The sequence below is a fragment of the Tachysurus fulvidraco genome, chromosome 6, assembly GCF_022655615.1.
Source record: "Tachysurus fulvidraco isolate hzauxx_2018 chromosome 6, HZAU_PFXX_2.0, whole genome shotgun sequence".
Classification (NCBI taxonomy): Eukaryota; Metazoa; Chordata; class Actinopteri; order Siluriformes; family Bagridae; genus Tachysurus; species Tachysurus fulvidraco.
In genome coordinates, this window is record NC_062523.1 from 7,023,910 (window position 1) to 7,043,909 (window position 20,000).

The window sequence follows — 20,000 nt, forward strand, 5'->3', positions numbered from 1 at the left end:
GTTACTTGTTCTTAGCTCCGGACCATCTCACTATTAGTTCTACTTGACCTTAGTGCTGCGTTCGACACTATAGATCACAACATTCTCCTAGATCACAGGTATTCAGGGACAGGCTTTAAGTTGGTTCGGATCCTACCTCTCTGATTAACACCATTTTGTAGATTTAAATAGAGAATTCTCCAGTTATTTGCCAGTTAATTATGGGGTCCCTCAAGGATCAGTCCTAGGACCTCTGCTTTTCTTGATATACATGCTTCCCTTAGGGAACATCATTAGAAAGCATGGGATTAGTTTCCACTGATATGCTAACGATACCCAGATATATATCTCATCAAAACCAGATGAAATAGCTAAATTGTCTAAAATATCTGAGTGCATTAAAGAGATAAAAGATTGGATGAGCTGTAATTTTCTGTTGTTAAACTCTGATAAGACACAAATACTACTTGGTCCAAAAACCAGTACACAGAAGCTCTCACAATTCAACTTCCATTCAGAGGGATGTACTGTATCTACTAGCTCGACAGTGAAAGACCTGGGTGTTATATTAGACAGCTACTTTTCTTCTGAAAATCACATCACCCATACTACAAAAATAGCCTTCTTCCAGCTTAGAAATATTGCCAAGCTGAGAAACATCCTGTCTGCCTCTGATGCTGAGAAGCTAGTTCATGTTAATCGTAGGCCTATTGTAATGCGCTACTAGGTGGATGTCCTGCATCTTTAATAAATAGGATACAGTTAGTCCAAAATGCAGCTGCCAGAGTTCTCACTAGGACAAGAAAGTAGGACCATATAACCCCAATTTTATCATCTCTACACTGGCTACCTCTTAAGTTTAGAATTGATTACAAACTGCTGCTACTTACATGCAAGGATCTTAATGGTTTAGCTCCCAAGTATCTAACAAGCTTATGTTCTTTAAAGCTGCTTTGAGACAATGTCAATTGTTAAAAGTGCAATACAAATAAATTTGAATACTATATATACACACATACAGTATATATAATATATATTACATTATATATACATTATATATATAACGTCAGATATTGAACGAGGCCTTTAACCCTCAATTGCTCAGTTGTATAAAAATAAGATAAAAATGTAAGTCGCTCTGGACCAGGGCGTCTGCCACATGCCATGGAAATGAAAATAAGGCATCTACAGTGTGAAACATCAGATTCTAAATAGCCAGGATTTATGGTTATGAGTATTCTGTTTAACCAAAGTTCACAAAAGGGTGAAAAACATGATTTATGGGGATTTGTGTTGTTAATTTAACACAATGTCCATAGTTTCATTGAAAAATTCTGATTCAGATTGACCTGTATTATTAACAGCTGGATTATTAATATGTGATTGATATAAACGTGGTTAATGATGATGAAGATGATGGCAGTCACCTTGAATTTAAGTTTCTTGTGTTTGCCGAGCTGCTGGAGTCTCTGCTGGATGATGTCAGCGATGACGTTGGCGTTCTGGCTGTTGATGTATTCTCCTCCCTGGTCTCTCTGTGTAAGAGAGGTGTGTGTATGAGTAAGAGGAGACCCGGTGGAGGTTTGCATGCATAACAATAACAAGGAAAGGTTTGTAAATGACTGTGTGATTGAGTCATAAGAATGTGGGAAAGTTTGGGGGAAAAACGCATACGGAGGGCGACGAACGTGAAGCCGACACTCACCCGCGCTGTGCCGAGGTTGGGGTAAAAGCGGACGGTGGGGTAGGACCTGATGCCGGCATGCTGACACGTTTCATAGTGCGCCTGGCAGTCTACCTTTCCTGCCCTCACTGTGCCCTTCAGCATCTGTTGATCACAAGATACGTCATGTTATTCATGTTATTCATGTTATTTATCCTCTAATAGCACGTCCTGTTTTGTTCCTGTTTTACATAACAGACAAACAACTCTGGGTGCTTTATACACTGTAAGATATGGAACGTCCACGAAAAAAAAGGTTAGTTTCTGTTATCGTTTATAGAACCACTGAGATTACCAAGTAACAATAAGCACCATGACTACCATTTTTTCACCTAAAAATGTAATCTAAATAATAAATCAAAAATCGCGTACATGTCCCGTGTTTACGACGGTCCGAGCTGCTGTTACTCAACATGCACGCAACATTGTGACATGTTTACAAATGTCAGAGATCCTTCAAGAGTTCACTGCTCATCAGGTCAAGTAAAGCGTCTTGCACAATCTAGCTGCCTGCATGATGCGAGGTAACAGTCAGCTTGATAAAGATCTGCTGGTAACAGGAAGAAGAGTGTGATGCTGTACAGCGCACGGGACACTTCTCCATTCTTACATCTCTCTGTTCCTCTACGTCTCGATAATGAGATCATGTTATTGCTTAATTCATAGAAAAATAGATCAAATTCTGACCTTTCAGCTACATCTTAATTTGCATCCTTTTTTTTTTTTTTTTACTCTTATCTGATTTTGGCCGTCATCAAAATGTCAGCTTTTAAATATCTTCTTAAATGAGAGACTGGGGACTCTCGCAAGAGGAAAACAAAAAGGTTAAGTTAAAATAAGCATTATGGGATTTAAATACCGTACCCGAGCTAGGATCTCAAACTCAGGGGCGAAATGCTGGCAAGGGCCACACCACGGGGCATAAAAGTCCAGCACCCAGTGCTCCTTTCCTTCCAGAACATTCGTTTTAAAATCTTCGGGTGACAAGTCGACTGAGACGCGAGGCAGAGAGCTGGAAAAAAACGAGAGGATCGTTTGAGAACGAGGTGAACATACTTTGCGTTTAAATCGTAATATAACGGCGTACAATACATGTTGTTTTCATTGTATTAAATATAAAGCCTTAACAAACAAGTTTGATCGAACCAAATTTGTTTCAAAACAGCTTCAACTATTCAGGACTATCAACATTAACCACAGTTCCCCAAAAAAAAACCCCACACAATTTGCCTTCAGCTCTTAATTTGCAAGGTGTTGCATTCACAAAAAGAATTAAGTGCAATAATAACAGGCTTACTTAGCTGAGAAGAGACAAGTTTTAAAACTCGTACCTGAGTGCCCAGGTCTTGAGGGAGTGGGCATCTCTGTGCCAGCCATTGTAGCTACTATGGACCAAAAAAAAAAAAAAAAACAAGAAGGGAAGTAAAGAAGAAGAAAAAAAACACACATAAACTCACTTGAGCAAGCATAACACATTATCTATAAGAGATCTAAAATAAAACCACTTTTTGTAGATTGATTTTCATTACAGAAAAAAAGCAGTTAATACGATTAATTTTTTAAAAAATAAATAAATAAATGATAATTAATGGTTTCTTAAAGCCACCCTTTGTGTGGTGTAAGTGTATCAGGAACACAAAGTACTAAAAAAAGCAGCACACGAGATTGTGTTTTTTTTTGAGGACATGATTTTGTAAAATGAAGACAGCACACAAAAACAGGTTGCTGCAGATTTTTATTTTTTTTTTGCAGAGCTGTTGTTGATGAACGGCATGATGTGGTTGATGAACGGCATGATGTGGTTGATGAACGGCATGATGTGGTTGATGAACGGCATGATGTGGTTGATGAACGGCATGATGTGGTTGACGAACGGCATGATGTGTCTGTTAAACCTGGGGATTGGGTGATGTGTCAAATAATACTGTAATTCATTTACGAATGGATGTATATACTGGCCTCAGTGGTTGGCTGTTCCATTAAACACTTGTACTTGTCTTAGGGGTTTAGTAAAATGGCACAAAAAAAAAAAAAAAAAAAGGCACACTCCTTCTTTGAATGCTCATACTGCTCTCAGAACCTGGGTGCTCCTTCAAAGGAGAACAATACTTTACTAAACAGTACTTTAATGCATCATCCATACTGGTCTAGGAAGCTTATGTCTACTTATAAGGTGCATTTATGAATGTTCATTTTGATCTCTGAAGTTCAGATAATCATGATCGAGAGTTATAAGCCTTTTATGAATGTTCATACTCGTGTCTGGGGTTAGGATAATCATGATCGAGAGTTATAAGCCTTTTATGAATGTTCATACTCGTGTCTGAGGTTAGGATAATCATGATCGAGAGTTATAAGCCTTTCATGAATGTTCATACTCGTGTCTGAGGTTAGGATAATCATGATCGAGAATTATAAAGCTTTTATGAATGTTCATACTCGTGTCTGAGGTTAGGATAATCATGATCGAGAGTTATAAGGCTTTTATGAATGTTCATACTCGTGTCTGAGGTTAGGATAATCATGATCGAGAGTTATAAGGCTTTTATGAATGTTCATACTCGTGTCTGAGGTTAGGATAATCATGATCGAGAATTATAAAGCTTTTATGAATGTTCATACTCGTGTCTGAGGTTAGGATAATCATGATCGAGAGTTATAAAGCTTTTATGAATGCTCATACTCGTGTCTGAGGTTCAGATATAGGTGTGACAAAGGGTTTTGATGAAGTGCTAAAAAACATTTAGATAGATGAAGTGCTATAAGTTGTATATAAAAGCTTGTATAGGGATTTGAGCTTATATAAAAGTTATATAAATGTTGAAGGTTACTGAATGCATGTACTTGAATTGGTCTCGTTGGTTGCTGCTTTGTGGGTAGAGACGTATCTCGGGGTAGGCGCGCACGCTCTCGCTCTGACAGAATGAGTGATGCTTCTGACAGTCCACTGATCCCACACTAACCAATCCACTCAGCATCTACACACAAACACACACGAGAGAGAGAGAGAGAGAGAGAGAGAGAGAGAATACTTCAGAGAAAACTGTTCATTTAGATCCAGCACCTTCAGAGTCACCTACATTTTAGTCCTAACAACACATCTAATCTTCACTGCTTCATCTGATGGCTAATTTCTGTCTATAACACCTGTCTGACGTTTGTATTTAGAGAAGCAGGATTATGTGCTGCGTAAAAATGAAAGCATGATAAATCATCTTTAACGTGATATAGGAACTGATGTAATTCAGGTCATGCAAATAGAGAGAAAAAAACATTGGTGAAGCAAAAACTGTAGAACAACCTGCATGCAAAAGTATACACCCCTTTAACCAGATGGATTGATATCTGAAGCTATCTGTGATTCCCTCTATATCGACTAATGTCTCATAGCATGATGCTGCCACCACCATGCTTCGCTGTGGGTCGGGTGGTAGCACAAAGATTGCATCCTGACGAGCAGGGACATCCGGTCAATTTTTTTTTTTATATGCAGGATCCTTGAAACTCTTGCAGCTCCTTTAAGGTTGCCGCTTGGCAGTCGCTTTGTCTGTGGTTTTTAATCTGATCTGATCAGGACGTCCTGTTCAGGCTGTCTCGTTTTCCCCACTCGTTGATAATGGCCTTCATTCTGTTCCATGGTTCATCTAATGTTTTATAAATACTTTGTATCCCTCTACTGATTGATACCTTCTGACAAAGAGATCTCCTACACGCCCTTTGAGGACCGTGGCTTCTGCAGTCAGAAAAAAAACCAAAGAGTTGGGGGGGAAAAAAAAAAATCCTAAAGAAATGGTTGATCCTTATTTAGGGGTTAATCAGAATCACCTCGTTGATGTTGGACCTAATTAAAAAAAAAGATTTTACCGAAAAATAAGTGTTTTTTCATTTGTTGTTACATTGCAGTAAAGGTGGAAAAACCATCTGTCTTGATTTATTTGGGTTTAATTTTTTTTTTTTTTAACATGGTATATAGATTTCAAACCAGTACCCGAGCCATCCTCCTCCACTCGGGGAGCAAAGCCTGGCATGGGCCACACCACGGTGCGTAGAAGTCCACCATCCATGTTTCTGTATGCTTCCTCTTCTTCACCAGCTGCTGGAAAGTGTCTGGGTCCAGTGTCACTACAGCAGGATTGACCAGGTCCTGAAACACACCCCGCAACAATCAACTGTATAAGAACAAGACGGAAAAACCTCAGATTCGGCATCAAACAAAAATGTACACGACGTTCCGCTTTCCGAATCATGTACTCTAATCGTGTGAATCGTATCCATGTCGCACTGTTCGAAATTTCATACAGACTTTATGTGGTTTTCTTTAAAGGTGCCCTGCCACACGTATTTCATAACTTTTGTGGTAATGTCTGAAGTTTACCATGGACTCTAACATTTCTGTGCGAAAAAAATGCCTTGGTTACCTTGTTTCAAGCCATTCTAGTGTGGTATAGAAAGCCTGCAGGAAGACTCAGCTCGATTCGCGCCAGTTCTCATTAATATTCAATGAGCTATGCTGCTTGGCTCCGATTGGCTAACCGCTAGGATATGAGAGCATGACTATTCATTCACCCAGCGCAATAAGTACCCTAGGATAGAGGAACTTTGTTTACAATCACCTGGAATTGCGGCAGAATGGCTTCTTTGGGTATATTGACGTTCAGCCATCCTTGCTGTATAGGAAACTCACTGAGCTACACGGATTCTGTGGGCGCGGTCTCAAGTGGGAGAGCTCATGAATAGTAATGAGCTCCAGCATGTCTACGTCACCCTGAGCAGCTTTCCTAACTGACCTGATTTCTCCGCTTAGTTCTTTTAAGTGGATAGAGCTGACCGGGGAGGTAGAAGTTCACTTTCACATTCCCGACACAACACAAACACATATGGACCTGACACGTATCAAAAAATACAAGTAAAACGGTTTTATGTGGAAAGGCACCTTTAAAAGTGAATAGCTAGAAGACTTTGATATTGGCTTCATTTCACACTTGATAAAATATGTCTGAGGTTCAGTTGAACATTGTATACACTAAACACACACATGATGCTGAACAGAGTGTGATGAACTGTGATGAACGTGCAGTTTGTATGACGTTCGACTGGCCGCTGTGAGCTTCAGAGTAAAACTAGAAAAACTCTGACGTCATGGCTCCTTGAGTTTACTCATCATTGCTTAGCATTGCTTGAAAAGCCTCTCGAGCGTCGTCTCACCTGGATGAACTCCAGGATGCCGTCCGCCGAATGGTGACCTTCGTACTCGTGGATGCTGGACTTGTTGAAGATAACGGTGGTTGGATAAGCGTTAATGTTGTACTGAAAAACAGATGCGAGGGAAATCATTAGTGGATCATTTCACCTGGATACTAAACTTCTACTCTAATCATAAAGGCTCAAACTAAACATCCATCCATTCCAATAAACTTTACAGTGCACAGCTTTTCTGCAGACCAGGATGGGATCCCTGTTGAGTCTGTATTCCCATAAGGAAGCTTTTAACTTGCTGCTTTACCGCTAACATGTTTCTTAAATATAGAACTTTAACAATAGCCATTGTGATGATCAGAAATCTGGATATAGATTTAAAGCTCGATGCAACTTCAGCCGAACTGAACTGAACTTACTGTTTTACAGGGAAATTAAAAACCAATCATGCTTTTAAGAAGCAGTTTTACCGCATCTGCATGTTCGCAGAACACCTTTTGTTTTTGTAGGAGATGATTATCTGTGATTTTTTTGCACAGTATTAGAGTCAGGAAGCAGCTAAACCCTACCACTAATTTATCTTGTATCAAGATCTGCACAACATTTTACAAAGTAGTCACGAACATTCCTATATGACTTATACAGTATACACGTACCGTGTAAAATCTAAAAAAAAAGAAAAAAAAAAAGGGAAATGCATTAACGGGTCGTGCGTTTAAGAGTAAGTTGTCCTAGCCATGAAAAGTGTGTCGCGCGTGACCAAGTGCAAACGGTGCGGGACAAAAGACAGTATCATTAGGGATGGATTAAAAACATTGAACATTTATATCTGGAAAATTTATATTTCTGTAAAGCTGCTTTGTGACAATTGATCCACGCTTTGTGCTAAAAGTGCTATACAAATAAAATGTGTATTCAAATCAAATGTTATTGAATGAAAGGTTTGTAAACTTATGAACCTTTGTCAGTAATTTCCCTATAAGAAATTTTGTGAATTTGACTCAGATCTCCTCTGGTATGTTTTTCATGAAAGGTTTCATGTAAAAACCACAAAGTGCCGGAAACTCAGATTAGGTTTCTACCTTTCTTTCTGTTTTCAAACTAGCTGATGACACACACACACACACACACACACACACACACACACACACACACACACACACACACACACACACACACACACACACACACACTGCGTGGTTGTGTTGTTTAGACAGCAGATTAAAGTGTATTAAATCTCTGATTCTGAACAAATTAGAAGGAAGCAACATTCTCTTACATTAAGTCCGCAGCTCTGTATTTGTTCTATGTAGCACAATGATCCTTGAGAGACGTTTCATTTAACTATCTACTGCTTCAGCTATATATGCTTAAAATGACAATAAAAGCTTCATGACTTGATCAGGCCGGGGATAAAAAATCTCCACGAGATGATATGAGGAAGAAACCTTTAGAGGAACCAGAAACAAATGGTAGGAACCCAGATAGTGTGAATACACACACACACACACACACACACACACACACACACACACACACACACACACACACATATATATATATATATATAATTTTTTTAAAAACATATATACTGTATACTCCGCCCACAGCCTGTTTGAGTTATGTCTAAAACCAATCCTGGAGCTTCTCAGGTCAGGCTTGCTCTAATAACGGCTAAACCATACACTACAGTTCGGCTTGGTTCTAATCCCAACTCCGTCTAAAAATCCATTCCATTGCTTTATCACCTCAGGTAAAGGTAGTTAACTATAACAAACAAGATGCAAAATGCAAAGGATTAGATGCCATTTTCTTTTTAAACCAGAAAATAGTGCATACTTAATATACACTCGTCATCATTTTCCAAACAAGTTACGTCATCGAATAAAATAAAAATGTTTACGTAAATTATTTGACTTATTCTAGCCATCGGAGTATAACGGGATTCGAAGCAGACTTCCAGATTTAATTTGAGGGATTTACAATGAAACGGCGTAGGAACATCAACACTTACATGACGGAAAGAAAAAGGATAAACTAAATAATCATACAGTGTCTTGTTTAAGACTTAGTTGCAAACCCACAGATAACAACAGACTTCCCTGTTGATGCTCTGCCAGGTCTTTACCGCAGCTGTCTTCACTTCCTGCCTCTTCTTGTCTTCAGCAGGTGAAATACAGCTCACGTGGATCCGGGTCACGTGATTGACTTTAGACAAGTGGTGTCCAGCCTAATGGTCTTATCTGAGTGCATGTAGGTTTCATTCCAACCACACAAGGAGCCACACCTGATTGGTTGGAATGCAAGCCTGCACTGAACCCCACCCCTTTGGGATGACATCTGCACTGTGAAGCGTTTGGCTATTTACTCCACAGCCACATCTGCAAAGCCACCAGTACTGTAGATGACCCCACACACCCCTCACACACACACTCTTCACCCTCCTGACACCTGGTAAAAGGTACTGAAGTATTCAGGCCCTCACAACCAGACTGTGTTACACTTTGTTCCCACAAACCATCGGACTCCTCAGCAGCTAGTACTGAAGTGTTACCGATCACACACACACACACACACACACACACACACACACTAACACACACACACACAAACACACACACGTGTTCACTCGGTTGCTGTTTTGTCTTGCACACCACATTTCAATACCTACTCCAACTGCGTAAGTGTATAAATGTTTACAATCCTCTATTGTTTGCACATTTTTTGTACTTTTGTGTGTTAAATATTGTTTGTTTTGTTTGGAGTCTTTTGTCTCATTTGATTGTGTATTGAGATAGCCATATACAGTCATGACCAAAAGTATTGGCACCCCTGAAATCTTTCCAGAAAATGAAGTATTTCTCACAGAAAAGTATTGCAATTACACACGTTTAGCTATACACGTGTTTATAACCTTTGTGTGTATTGAAACAACACACACACAAAAAAAAATATTGGCACCCTTAACTTAATATTTGGCTGCACACCCTTTGGAAAAAAATAACTGAAATCAATCGCTTCCTATAACCGTCGATAGGCTTCTTACAGCTCTCGCTCGATATTTTGGACCACACTTCCTTTGCAAACTGCTCTACTTCATATCAGCTACAGTGACGTGGGTTGCGAACTTCTTGATCGTGTTGCAGACTAAGGACAAAAGGAACATTTAGATTTCTGGAGATGGACTTGTAACCTTGAGATTGTTGATATTTTTCCACAATTTTGGTTCTCGGTTCCTCAGACAGTTCTCTTCTCCATGCTTAGTGTGGCACACACAGACACACGATGCGAAAGACTGAGTCGACTTCTCTCCTTTTTATCTGCTTTCAGGTGTGATTTTTATATTGCTCACACCTGTGACTTGCCCCAGGTGAGTTTAAAGGAGCATCACATGCTTGAAACAAACTTATTTATCCACAATTTTCAGAGTGTCAATCAATTTTTCTGGCCCAGAAAAATTTTGAAATTTTGTGTGAAATTATGTCAAATTCGCTTTTTCCTCTGTTTTTTTTTGTTTTGTTTCAATACACACAATGGAAATAAACATGTGTATAGAAGAACATGTGTAACTGCAATACTTTTCTGTGAGAAATACTAATTTCAGGGGTGCCTACAATTTTAGCCATGACTGTATGGTTGAAATGACAATAAACCAAGTCCATTAGGAGCCGTGTAGCCGTACACGACTCGGATCACGAGCATCTCTATACTCTGTTACGTCACTGCTGTAATTCCTACATGGTTGACCTGATGGCAAAATGTACTTATATTATTTAATTCCAACACCAAAATACTGCAGGCTTCACATACACAGATCTCAGGTGTGAGTGCAGGGCTGCGGGACATATAGAGCAGAAATTAAGGACCTTAAAAGACTGTGAGGTTAATCATCAGCCTGGGAGGTCTGAGGTGTAAAGTGTTGTTGCTCACCATGTTGCACAGTCCCTCATGTATGGTGCAGTCCAATGTGCCAAACTTCATCTGACCGTGAAGCTGAACGGAGGCTTTTCTGAGTTCAGGAAGCAGGGCGCGACACGGGGGGCACCACTAAAACACACACACAGACGCACACACACACACACACACACCACACGCATGCAAACGCACACCACACGCACGTATGCACACGCACACCACACCGCACGCACACCACACCACACGCACGCACGTGCACCACACACCACACGCACGCACACCATACGCACCGCACGCACACCATACGCACCGCACGCACACCACACGCACGCACACGCACACACACCACACGCACGCACACCATACGCACCGCACGCACACCACACGCACGCACACGCACACACACCACACGCACGCACACCATACGCACCGCACGCACACCACACGCACCGCACGCACAACACACGCACGCACGTGCACCACACACACCACACGCACGCACACCATACGCACCGCACGCACACCACACGCACGCACACACACCGCACGCACACCACACGCACCGCACGCACACCACACGCACGCACACGCACACACACCACACGCACGCACACCATACGCACCGCACGCACACCACACGCACGCACACCATACGCACCGCACGCACAACACACGCACGCACGTGCACCACACACACCACACGCACGCACACCATACGCACCGCACGCACACCACACGCACGCACACACACCGCACGCACGCACGCACGCACACCGCACGCACGCACGCACACCGCACGCACGCACACCGCACGCACGCACACCGCACGCACGCACACCACACACACACACACACCGTTTATATAAATAAAAACAGGTTTTGTAGAAGAATTATTCCATTTAAAATCAGTGCTATTGTGCAATGTAATATATTGGCCTCATTTTTTTTCCTTTAACCAACAAAACGACTCACTGGAGCGAAGAAGTCCACTAGCCAGGGCTCTTTCTCATCCCGAGGGAAATTCTCTGGCCGCAGCGTGGTGACGTGAGCGCTCACGCTCTCTTTAGCAAACGCCACAATGTTATATAGTGCATCTTTACCTGATGAACAAATTACAAAGACAGACACAGGGAGGACGGTCACTGAACCATTACAGTTACAGAAAGCTCAAACGCTTCTCCAAGGTGCATACGTATTATATGTTGACAATTCCAGAAATCAGACAGGACTGTTGGGTCATTGAACGCACCATGGTAGATCTCGTAGTTGTGGATGCCAAGACCTTTAAAAACAGCCACACAGGGCTTCTGGATGTAGAGAGAAGTGCACAGCTCTGCCTCGGACACGCAGTTCACCTTGCCTACCTGTACAGTTGGTAAAGATTATACACAGATACATCATTTAAGAAGAAAACGTTACAGCCAGGAAATAACAAATAAATCTAAGCAATTGTATCATTATACTGTACAGAAATAAAGGAAATCTATTATACTAGAAAAGAGTAAACAGTCAGTAAACATCCATGTTGATTAGCACTCATAACTATATTTCCTAATCATTTTTGATAGGAAGACGCAGCTAAAACGTGTCCCAGAGGTAGCTGAGAGAAGGGTTCTAATAACTCATAATAACTTTTGGATTGTAGTATCTAATGTCACTCTGATTGACAGGTGAGAGAGAGAAAAGCTACCGAATGCCTGAGTGTGGAATCGTCAGGATTCAAACCCACAGTGCTTAAACTAAAACGTTATTCTCTGTTACGCTATTCTATTCCCAGCAGAGGCAACCTGGTGGACATGGGAATCGAACTCACAACCTTCCGATTGGTAGTCCAGCACCTTAAGGTTGTGAGTTCGATTCCCATGTCCACCAGGTTGCCTCTGCTGGGCCCCTGAGCAAGGCCCTTAACCTTAGTCAATTGCTCAGTTGTATAAAAAAAAAAAGACGTAAAAATATAAGTCACTCTGGATAAGCTCTGGCGTTTGCTAAATGCTGTAAATGTATTCTCTCTTGACTTCATTATTCCTGGCTTCAGTGCTACACAAGTGTCACATGACCACTGGAATAAGTCTTAACCTGTATGTGGGAGTCTTTGAGCAGAGTGCCGAGCTTTTTGTACCCGTTGGTGGCCGCGTTGTTCTCTCCAAAGGTAAAACTGACCAGCCAACGGTGCCGAGACAACTTCTCCTAAATTACAATCGGGGACAAAAACAAACAAACAAAAAAAATTATTGAGCAATTTATACATTAGGTCACCATGACTTCTGTCTTTAACAGAACTTCCTGCCAGTGTTCGGGGCTCAGACACACACTCGCAGTCTAAATGTAGATTAAAGACATATCTCTTTATCCAGAGGTACACATAATACACCCTACAACCTTGTGCTCCGGTACATCTGATCAAATGCATATCATCATCTAGTGCTGGTTAATATTCAGGGTTTCCTGCAGCATTTTGTAGTTCGGGCGGCCCGCCTAAGCTAGGAAGCCCTACCGCCTTAATTAGGGCGTCCAAAAAAATAAAAATTCCGCTGCACAAAAGGCCGTCAAGTGCATCTCGGAAAATAGCGCAGACGCGCTTCACACCGCGAGCGGGCACGAGTGGCACACGGCTGAAATGAGAAAGACGTGGTCCGTCACTGTCTGGAGGATAACTAGCCAGTTGATAAAACGCGTGTCCGTGAGAACTGTAAGTGGACTTGTGTTTTAGGTTTATTTAAGCCTGTTATTGTATTAGACTATAGTTCTTGCAAATTTAAAGTAAGTTAGCTGGTGATTTTGTTGTTTGAGTTCTTCACCTGCTAGCTAGGTTGCACGTACCTGTGTTTAATAAATGTTAAATGTAGTACAGAGTCTGTGGTCTATCTCACAAAGAAGCCCCGCTCACCCTGGGCCCCGCCCACCTGCCCACCCCTACCACCTTAACTAAGAAATTTTCTGCGGGAAACCCCGAATATTGTAAACAGGGGCTATGCTACTTCCTCTCCACTTGCTTCTCTTCTTCTACCCATTCTGAAGCTTCTAGAGATGTACCAGCTCCAACTGGATTCTGGACTGGATTCAAAGAGAAGATGCCAACTCCATGTGGTCTTTGAAGGACAACAACCTCCTCAAAATTGTCAGACTGTATCCGACTGTAGAAAGGACGTTACTCGTAATTACACGATCCGGTGTTTGTAACAGTATATAATCACACTTTCCAAATCAAATTCGTTCATACCAGCGAGCTCCGTGCAGTTGGTGAAGAAGAACTTGATTCATGACTCTGACTCAACCCCATTGAACATCTGAGGCTGAACTGGAACAACCAACATCAGTGACTGATCTTATTAAAGCTCTTGTATGTAAATGATCAGAAATCCCCACAGTCCTGCTCCAACATCTAGTAAAAAGCCTTTCCACGATAGTGGAGATTATAATAACCCTAAAAGAGGAATAAACCTGGAAAAGGACTTAGGAAGAATATAGGAGTGTAAAGGTCAGGTGTTTTAAAAACCTTTGGGTACATAGTGTGTTTAAGACAACGGAGTGTGTTGTGATATATTAGGGCTTACTTTCAGTAACCTACTATTCTTAAGTAATTCAGTGTAATTATGAATCATTTAAGTGTATGTTTTTCCAGGTCTGAGTCATTCTGCCTTTACAGAATGACTGAGATCAGTGAGACTTTCAGAATGCTCGCTGTATTGGTGCATGCAAAACGAACAGATGGAATTGTGCTTTCGCATGAATACGTTCGCCGTGTTGACTTTTGAGAGCATCGCTGCACTTGGACATATAAACTAATTAAGGACTGAGGTTAGTTGTTATTAAGCTGACAGAACATGACACAGTGTCTGTCTTACATCTTGAGATAATACGGTTTAACAAAGCAAGTCTGGGGTCCCTAAAAATCCTCTAACCGTTATATGACTGTGGAATATCGATATTTTGACATGGGATATGATTTTTTATGCTGATATCTGTTCCTCCTTTATACTTTAAGGCCTTTATGTCATTTAGGTCACATGGCCTCCATTTTTTCCCCATTTACTTTTTTTGTTGCTGTTATTAAAAAAAAACAGTAATTAAAATAATAATATTAATAATAAATCAAGTTTCTCACTAAAATCAGAACTGTCCAGGTATTGGGTATAGACTAAATTTAACCAAAAGGAATTGCCATTGTGCGATGAGCATCTGTCAGCTCTGTACTACCAAATAAGTCGTGTGGTATTTATCCTTCAGGTTGAGATCGGTTACCTCAAAGCTCTGCTTGGTGAGGATCTCCAGGTCAGGCATGTACTGCAACACCTGGGCAAAGATCTCTCTCACATCCAGAGTCTTCAGAAACTGGAAACAAAAATACAACAATCCCATCATTAAGTGAGATATAATGTATAATAATGTGTTTTTGTGTGTGTAAGTGGACATTAGTGCCCGAGTGAGGGGTTTCATGCTTGTGAAGGTGTCTCTGAATCCGGAATATAAATACATGTCCTGCATTGATGGAGAGAGAGGTGTGTGTGTGTGTGTGTGTGTGTGTGTGTGTGTGTGTGTGTGTGTGTGTGTGTGTGTGTGTGTGTGTGCACGCACACATCTCTCCTGCAGAAGTCTGATGCTGATGTGGAATTCAGAATTGTCCCCAAAGGGCTTCCATAATTAAATACCAGTATTTAAAACAGCACTGGCAGACAGACATCATGATATAATGCCAGCAAGAAGGCGCCGAAACATCTGCTGCAACATCTGCTGCAACATCTGCCAAATTGATTCAGTGGCAAGATCCAACTACAGAAGCTGTAACATTTATAGTTATTAGGTATTTCCCTATTTACCAAGATCTCCTATAGCTGAACTTAATAATAATAATAATAATAATAATAATAATAAGTAAAATTCAACAGCTACAGTTAATTTTTTTTTATCACATTAGAAATGATGCAAGTAAAAGAGTAGGTGTGGGAAATCAGATCACATAAGATTTGTCATTATTTCAAAAACTAATGCAAAATTATTAATATAATTACAATTATTTATTATTTCCTATATTTAAAAAAATATATCTATATATATATATATTATTGATGAAAAAATCTTTCCCATGTTAAGATTCAGTACAAAATTTTGAGAATGATGATGAATAACAAAGAAAAAGGTAAAAAGGTTAGAGGTAGAGGAGAAATAGGAATAAGAATAAGAGTTGAGAGAAGTGTTGAGAAAGAGAATGATGTAATGAAGTAGGAGAAGAAAGAATAAGTACATGGAATAAGGAGAAGAAGAAAATGATGGAACTGGACCTTACCAGAACACTGCCCTCCTGTGTGAGGGAGCTGCCGGGGGGAAACAGAGCCGTCGCGCTGGTCGTGATGTCAAAGCTTTTACACAGATCGGTGTGTAAGGTGCAGTCCATCCAGCCCACCTTCACTAGACCGTTCTACAGCACACACACACTTAAATTTCAACCCCTACTTGTACTATACAACAGCTCTTACCTCTATACCGAGTGGTGAAACATCCTCATTAGATTTCACTAAAAAAAAGGAAATAAATAATTCAAATACCTACCAACATTCCAGCGAGCTTCTGTCGCGTCGGAGACTCCAAACAATCTGTATATATTAAAAAAGATAAAGATCTCAATCATAATCGAGCTATATTATATTAGTGGCTACATATCCGTACTAACATAATTACACCCGTGAGTGGATTGTTTTTGTTATAAAAGCAAGGTCTGAATTGGGTTAGTCCACTGACACCACACTGATTTCAGTACCATTACATATTTAACTAATTATGAATCGACACATTGTGCTTTTTAGCTGGTTATATGTATTAACATTTAATGTAATGGAAGATCGGGTCAAGACAAAGTCAGTTCCTGTTACTGAGCTTCTAACCAGCCTCTCCTGTGTTCCCTGTCTTAAGGTGAATTAAAAAAAAAAGTGATCATTTTACCTGGAAGCCAGAAAGTATAACCTTCTCTGTTATATTGTATATACAGTCATTTACCTTATATAAAGCAACTACAGATACAGATATTAGTTTGTTCAGTCTATAACACTGCACACTATACAGTTGGCAGTTTTGAGGAAGTAGCTACATCACTCGTCGCAGATCTGCCTAGAAGGTCTGAAAAGAAAGAAAGAAAAAAAAAGACGTCCCACTTTGTAGTGCGAGCGAAAAAAGCTGAAAATATTCAGACTTCCTGCTTCAGTTAATTCGGCTTTAATCTCTTGAAAAAACAGGAGGTTTGGTGGAGAGAAAAAAAAGTCATTAAACGCCGTCACTTACTTGTTAATGTCATTTAATTCAAATTTAAGCTTCTTTTATTTGTGAAACGTTGCACTCAAGTAACCAAAAAGTCCACTGCAGGACTCGTCGCTTCAGCTGTAGACTGGATCTCGTCTCACTCTTATGATCACTCAGGAAGTTAAAGTGCTGGAATCTTACCTCCGGTGTCGGCACAGAAGGTAATGAGCCACCCGATTTTAGCAGCAAACGCTTGTTCGATCTCGGTGAAAACATTCCCTTAAAAGAAGGGCAGGAATCAAAAGTCTAGGTTAGAGCACAGTGAAAATGATACAGACATAAGGACAGATGTATGTCGGGTGAGATGACGAGTCACGGTACCTTGCCACAGCTCCGTCACTTTGGTGGTCACATACTGCATTGCGAATTTGGTGAGGCTGGACTTGGAGCGATCGCCGTAATATTTCTCCGGATTCTGTAAAGGGGAAACACGGAAACGCATTGACGGGTTTGTACGAGGTCCGGAGCGGAAATATTAATGTCCTGTTACAAGCTGAGTGACGGGATTTGGAAATGAAAAAAAAAGTGTTGTACATTTGTGCTCTGTTCGGCAGATCATTGGTTCATTGGAACTTAAAGGTGCGGTGCACGATGTTTGAAAGCCAATGTTGACATTTGAAATCACCGAAACAAACACGCCCCTAACCCAAATGTGTGTCACCCCTGTTTTTTATAGCTCCGCCCCACACATACATACGTAACCCAGGCAACTTTTATGGCGGAACCTGCTGGGGCAGCTGACCTAGGGGATATTTTTATCAATAAATGAACTTAATTAATAATACTATAGTAATACAGGTCAAACGTGTTTTTGTAGTACTGTGTGTTGTACCGTGAAAGGTTTAGCTCCGTTTCACGCGGAAGACGACGTTTAACACCTAGAACCCGAGGCAGAGGTAACGGCAGGTATCCGCCATGTCAATGTTTTCTGCAACGCTTTCTGCTAATGTCGGACATGCGCACTGAACACTCTCTCTGCCGCATATCGACAAGACACGCCGCTTTCTGCTCATTGGCTACGTTTGTTTTGTTAGTCGGACCAACTCGGTTTTCTGAAGCGTTTCTCAAACATCGTGTACGTGGATTTAAGAGATCGTCTGTGCAAATACACAGCATACAACCTTTAAATTACAGTTATGGGGTGGTGGTGGGGGTTGGTGGGGGTGGGTGGGGATGTGTTCTGATTTTGTTTATCAGAGCCAAACAACTTGCAGCGGCAAAACAAACAGATATCATCATAACAACACCACCACCATGCTTTACAGCTTGTATAAGGAGAGTCACTTTGGTTTTCGCAGGCCATGGTGTTGTGCATGATGTACAAACACCTCAATCTCAACACTTCCGGCTTGTTTGGAGACAATTTTGCAAAGCATAAAAAAAAAAAAAAAAAAAAAAAAAAAGCAACCCAGAGCTTTGTATCAATCAGCGATAGAGCTGAAACTCTAGGTTTTCTGATACAGGAAATGGTTCAGAATGAGGGCCTTTGCGGTTTCTCAGTAACCTGTGTTTTATATCTTCTATTCTTGTGAAAGAACAGATGAAAGGTTGGTCAGGAAGCGACTATTTATGGCTGAAATAATAAACACCCGTGAGTACTAACCTGCCTCACGGAGGTTTCACTGATGTTAAACGTAACTATGAATGACTAACAACTATGATATGTCAATGTTCAATTAATTACTTAAGACAAAATAAAAAAAGAATATAAGGAATAAAACACGTCCGGATCTTCAGTATAAGAAAATAATCAACTGATTGATGGCTGATTCGCACCGTCACATTTTTTTTAAGCCGGCTTTTAAAAGATCCTTCATTTTAAGTGCGTTAGCAAAGAACGACCCTTCAGTTCTAACATCAGAAGGTGTGCATTGTTTGTGTATGACCGCACGGAACAGGCGGCAGCTCCAGCTGGAACATGAAGTCTTGGTTGTGTTCATTTGCATTCGCCAAATGTTCTGGTTTCTAAGACCAATAAAAGAGGGGAAGTGGGTCTTAGGAGATGTGTATAGAAAGGAAGTGAGAGTGAAAAGGAAATGCTGATGAGAAAGAGAGAAAGAAAGAGTAGGAACTAACTTGTCTCAGCATTACGGCTACATGTAAACTGTTATAACGTGCCATACTGTATGCCGATCTTTTACCCAGAAACGCGGTGTCATGGAAAAATAATTTTCAGGATGGATTTTTATTCACGATCCATCATCTGTTTTCTGTTATGCAACAACTCCTTGCACTGTGAGTGGGATTGGTGGTAATTAGGTGCACTGTGAGCCTGTGTATGTGTGTGTGTGTGTGTGTGACTCACCATGCCGGTTCTGAAGACGAACAGGCTCGGGTAGCTGCTGATGCCTTTACTGCGACACAGCATGGTGTTGTCTCCGCAGTTTACCGCGCCGATCCGGATCACGCCGTCCATCTCTTTCGCAAACTCCCTCCACTGAGCAGTTCGACCGTGTGTGTTGATCAGGAGAAAAAGAGTTCAAAATACAGTCACAAGTCAATGAAACTTTTCCTGATCATACACATTGGGTTTGATCGTAATTGCATTTCCTACGAGCTGTTATTAATAGTACTATTTCTAGGAGTAGGATTAAAGCAGGCGGGTCTCACCGTTGGAGCCAACTCGTGACAGTGGGAACATCGGGGATAGTAGAAATTCACAAACCAAACCTCGCCGGAGTTCACTGCTGCGTCTGCGCAAAATAATATCGCAAAGTTATGTCATGCACGAGGACGATTGAGGAAACGTGAGAGCTTCTGCTCAGAGTTAATTGGCAGACGGATAGAGATGGATATGGATCTACAGACTGATATATAAGGAAAGAGAAAGACACTTATAATAATGAGGTTACGTTTGATTCAGAGGCTCTGAGGCGTGTCGACAAAATCCCGCTGA

At 41.0% G+C, this 20,000-nt stretch overlaps 1 protein-coding gene across 3 annotated transcripts in view; it reads right to left on the reverse strand.

Annotated features, from left to right (window-relative positions):
• The window catches only part of dnajc10 (DnaJ (Hsp40) homolog, subfamily C, member 10), a 32,762-nt gene that overhangs the window by 5,549 nt on the left and 7,213 nt on the right, over positions 1-20,000 (reverse strand). For all 3 annotated transcript variants that reach the window (XM_027162620.2, XM_027162621.2, XM_027162622.2), the window contains exons 5-22: positions 19,715-19,797; positions 19,410-19,541; positions 17,426-17,519; positions 17,246-17,323; positions 16,361-16,404; positions 16,098-16,229; positions 15,056-15,145; positions 12,890-13,000; positions 12,063-12,177; positions 11,786-11,913; positions 10,829-10,945; positions 6,908-7,009; positions 5,691-5,846; positions 4,547-4,680; positions 3,034-3,087; positions 2,567-2,714; positions 1,685-1,807; positions 1,407-1,514 (exon numbers count right to left, since the gene is read on the reverse strand). In XM_027162620.2, the coding sequence (XP_027018421.2) occupies positions 1,407-1,514; positions 1,685-1,807; positions 2,567-2,714; positions 3,034-3,087; positions 4,547-4,680; positions 5,691-5,846; positions 6,908-7,009; positions 10,829-10,945; positions 11,786-11,913; positions 12,063-12,177; positions 12,890-13,000; positions 15,056-15,145; positions 16,098-16,229; positions 16,361-16,404; positions 17,246-17,323; positions 17,426-17,519; positions 19,410-19,541; positions 19,715-19,797 (1,949 nt within the window). The remainder of the gene's footprint in view (positions 1-1,406; positions 1,515-1,684; positions 1,808-2,566; positions 2,715-3,033; positions 3,088-4,546; positions 4,681-5,690; positions 5,847-6,907; positions 7,010-10,828; positions 10,946-11,785; positions 11,914-12,062; positions 12,178-12,889; positions 13,001-15,055; positions 15,146-16,097; positions 16,230-16,360; positions 16,405-17,245; positions 17,324-17,425; positions 17,520-19,409; positions 19,542-19,714; positions 19,798-20,000) is intronic.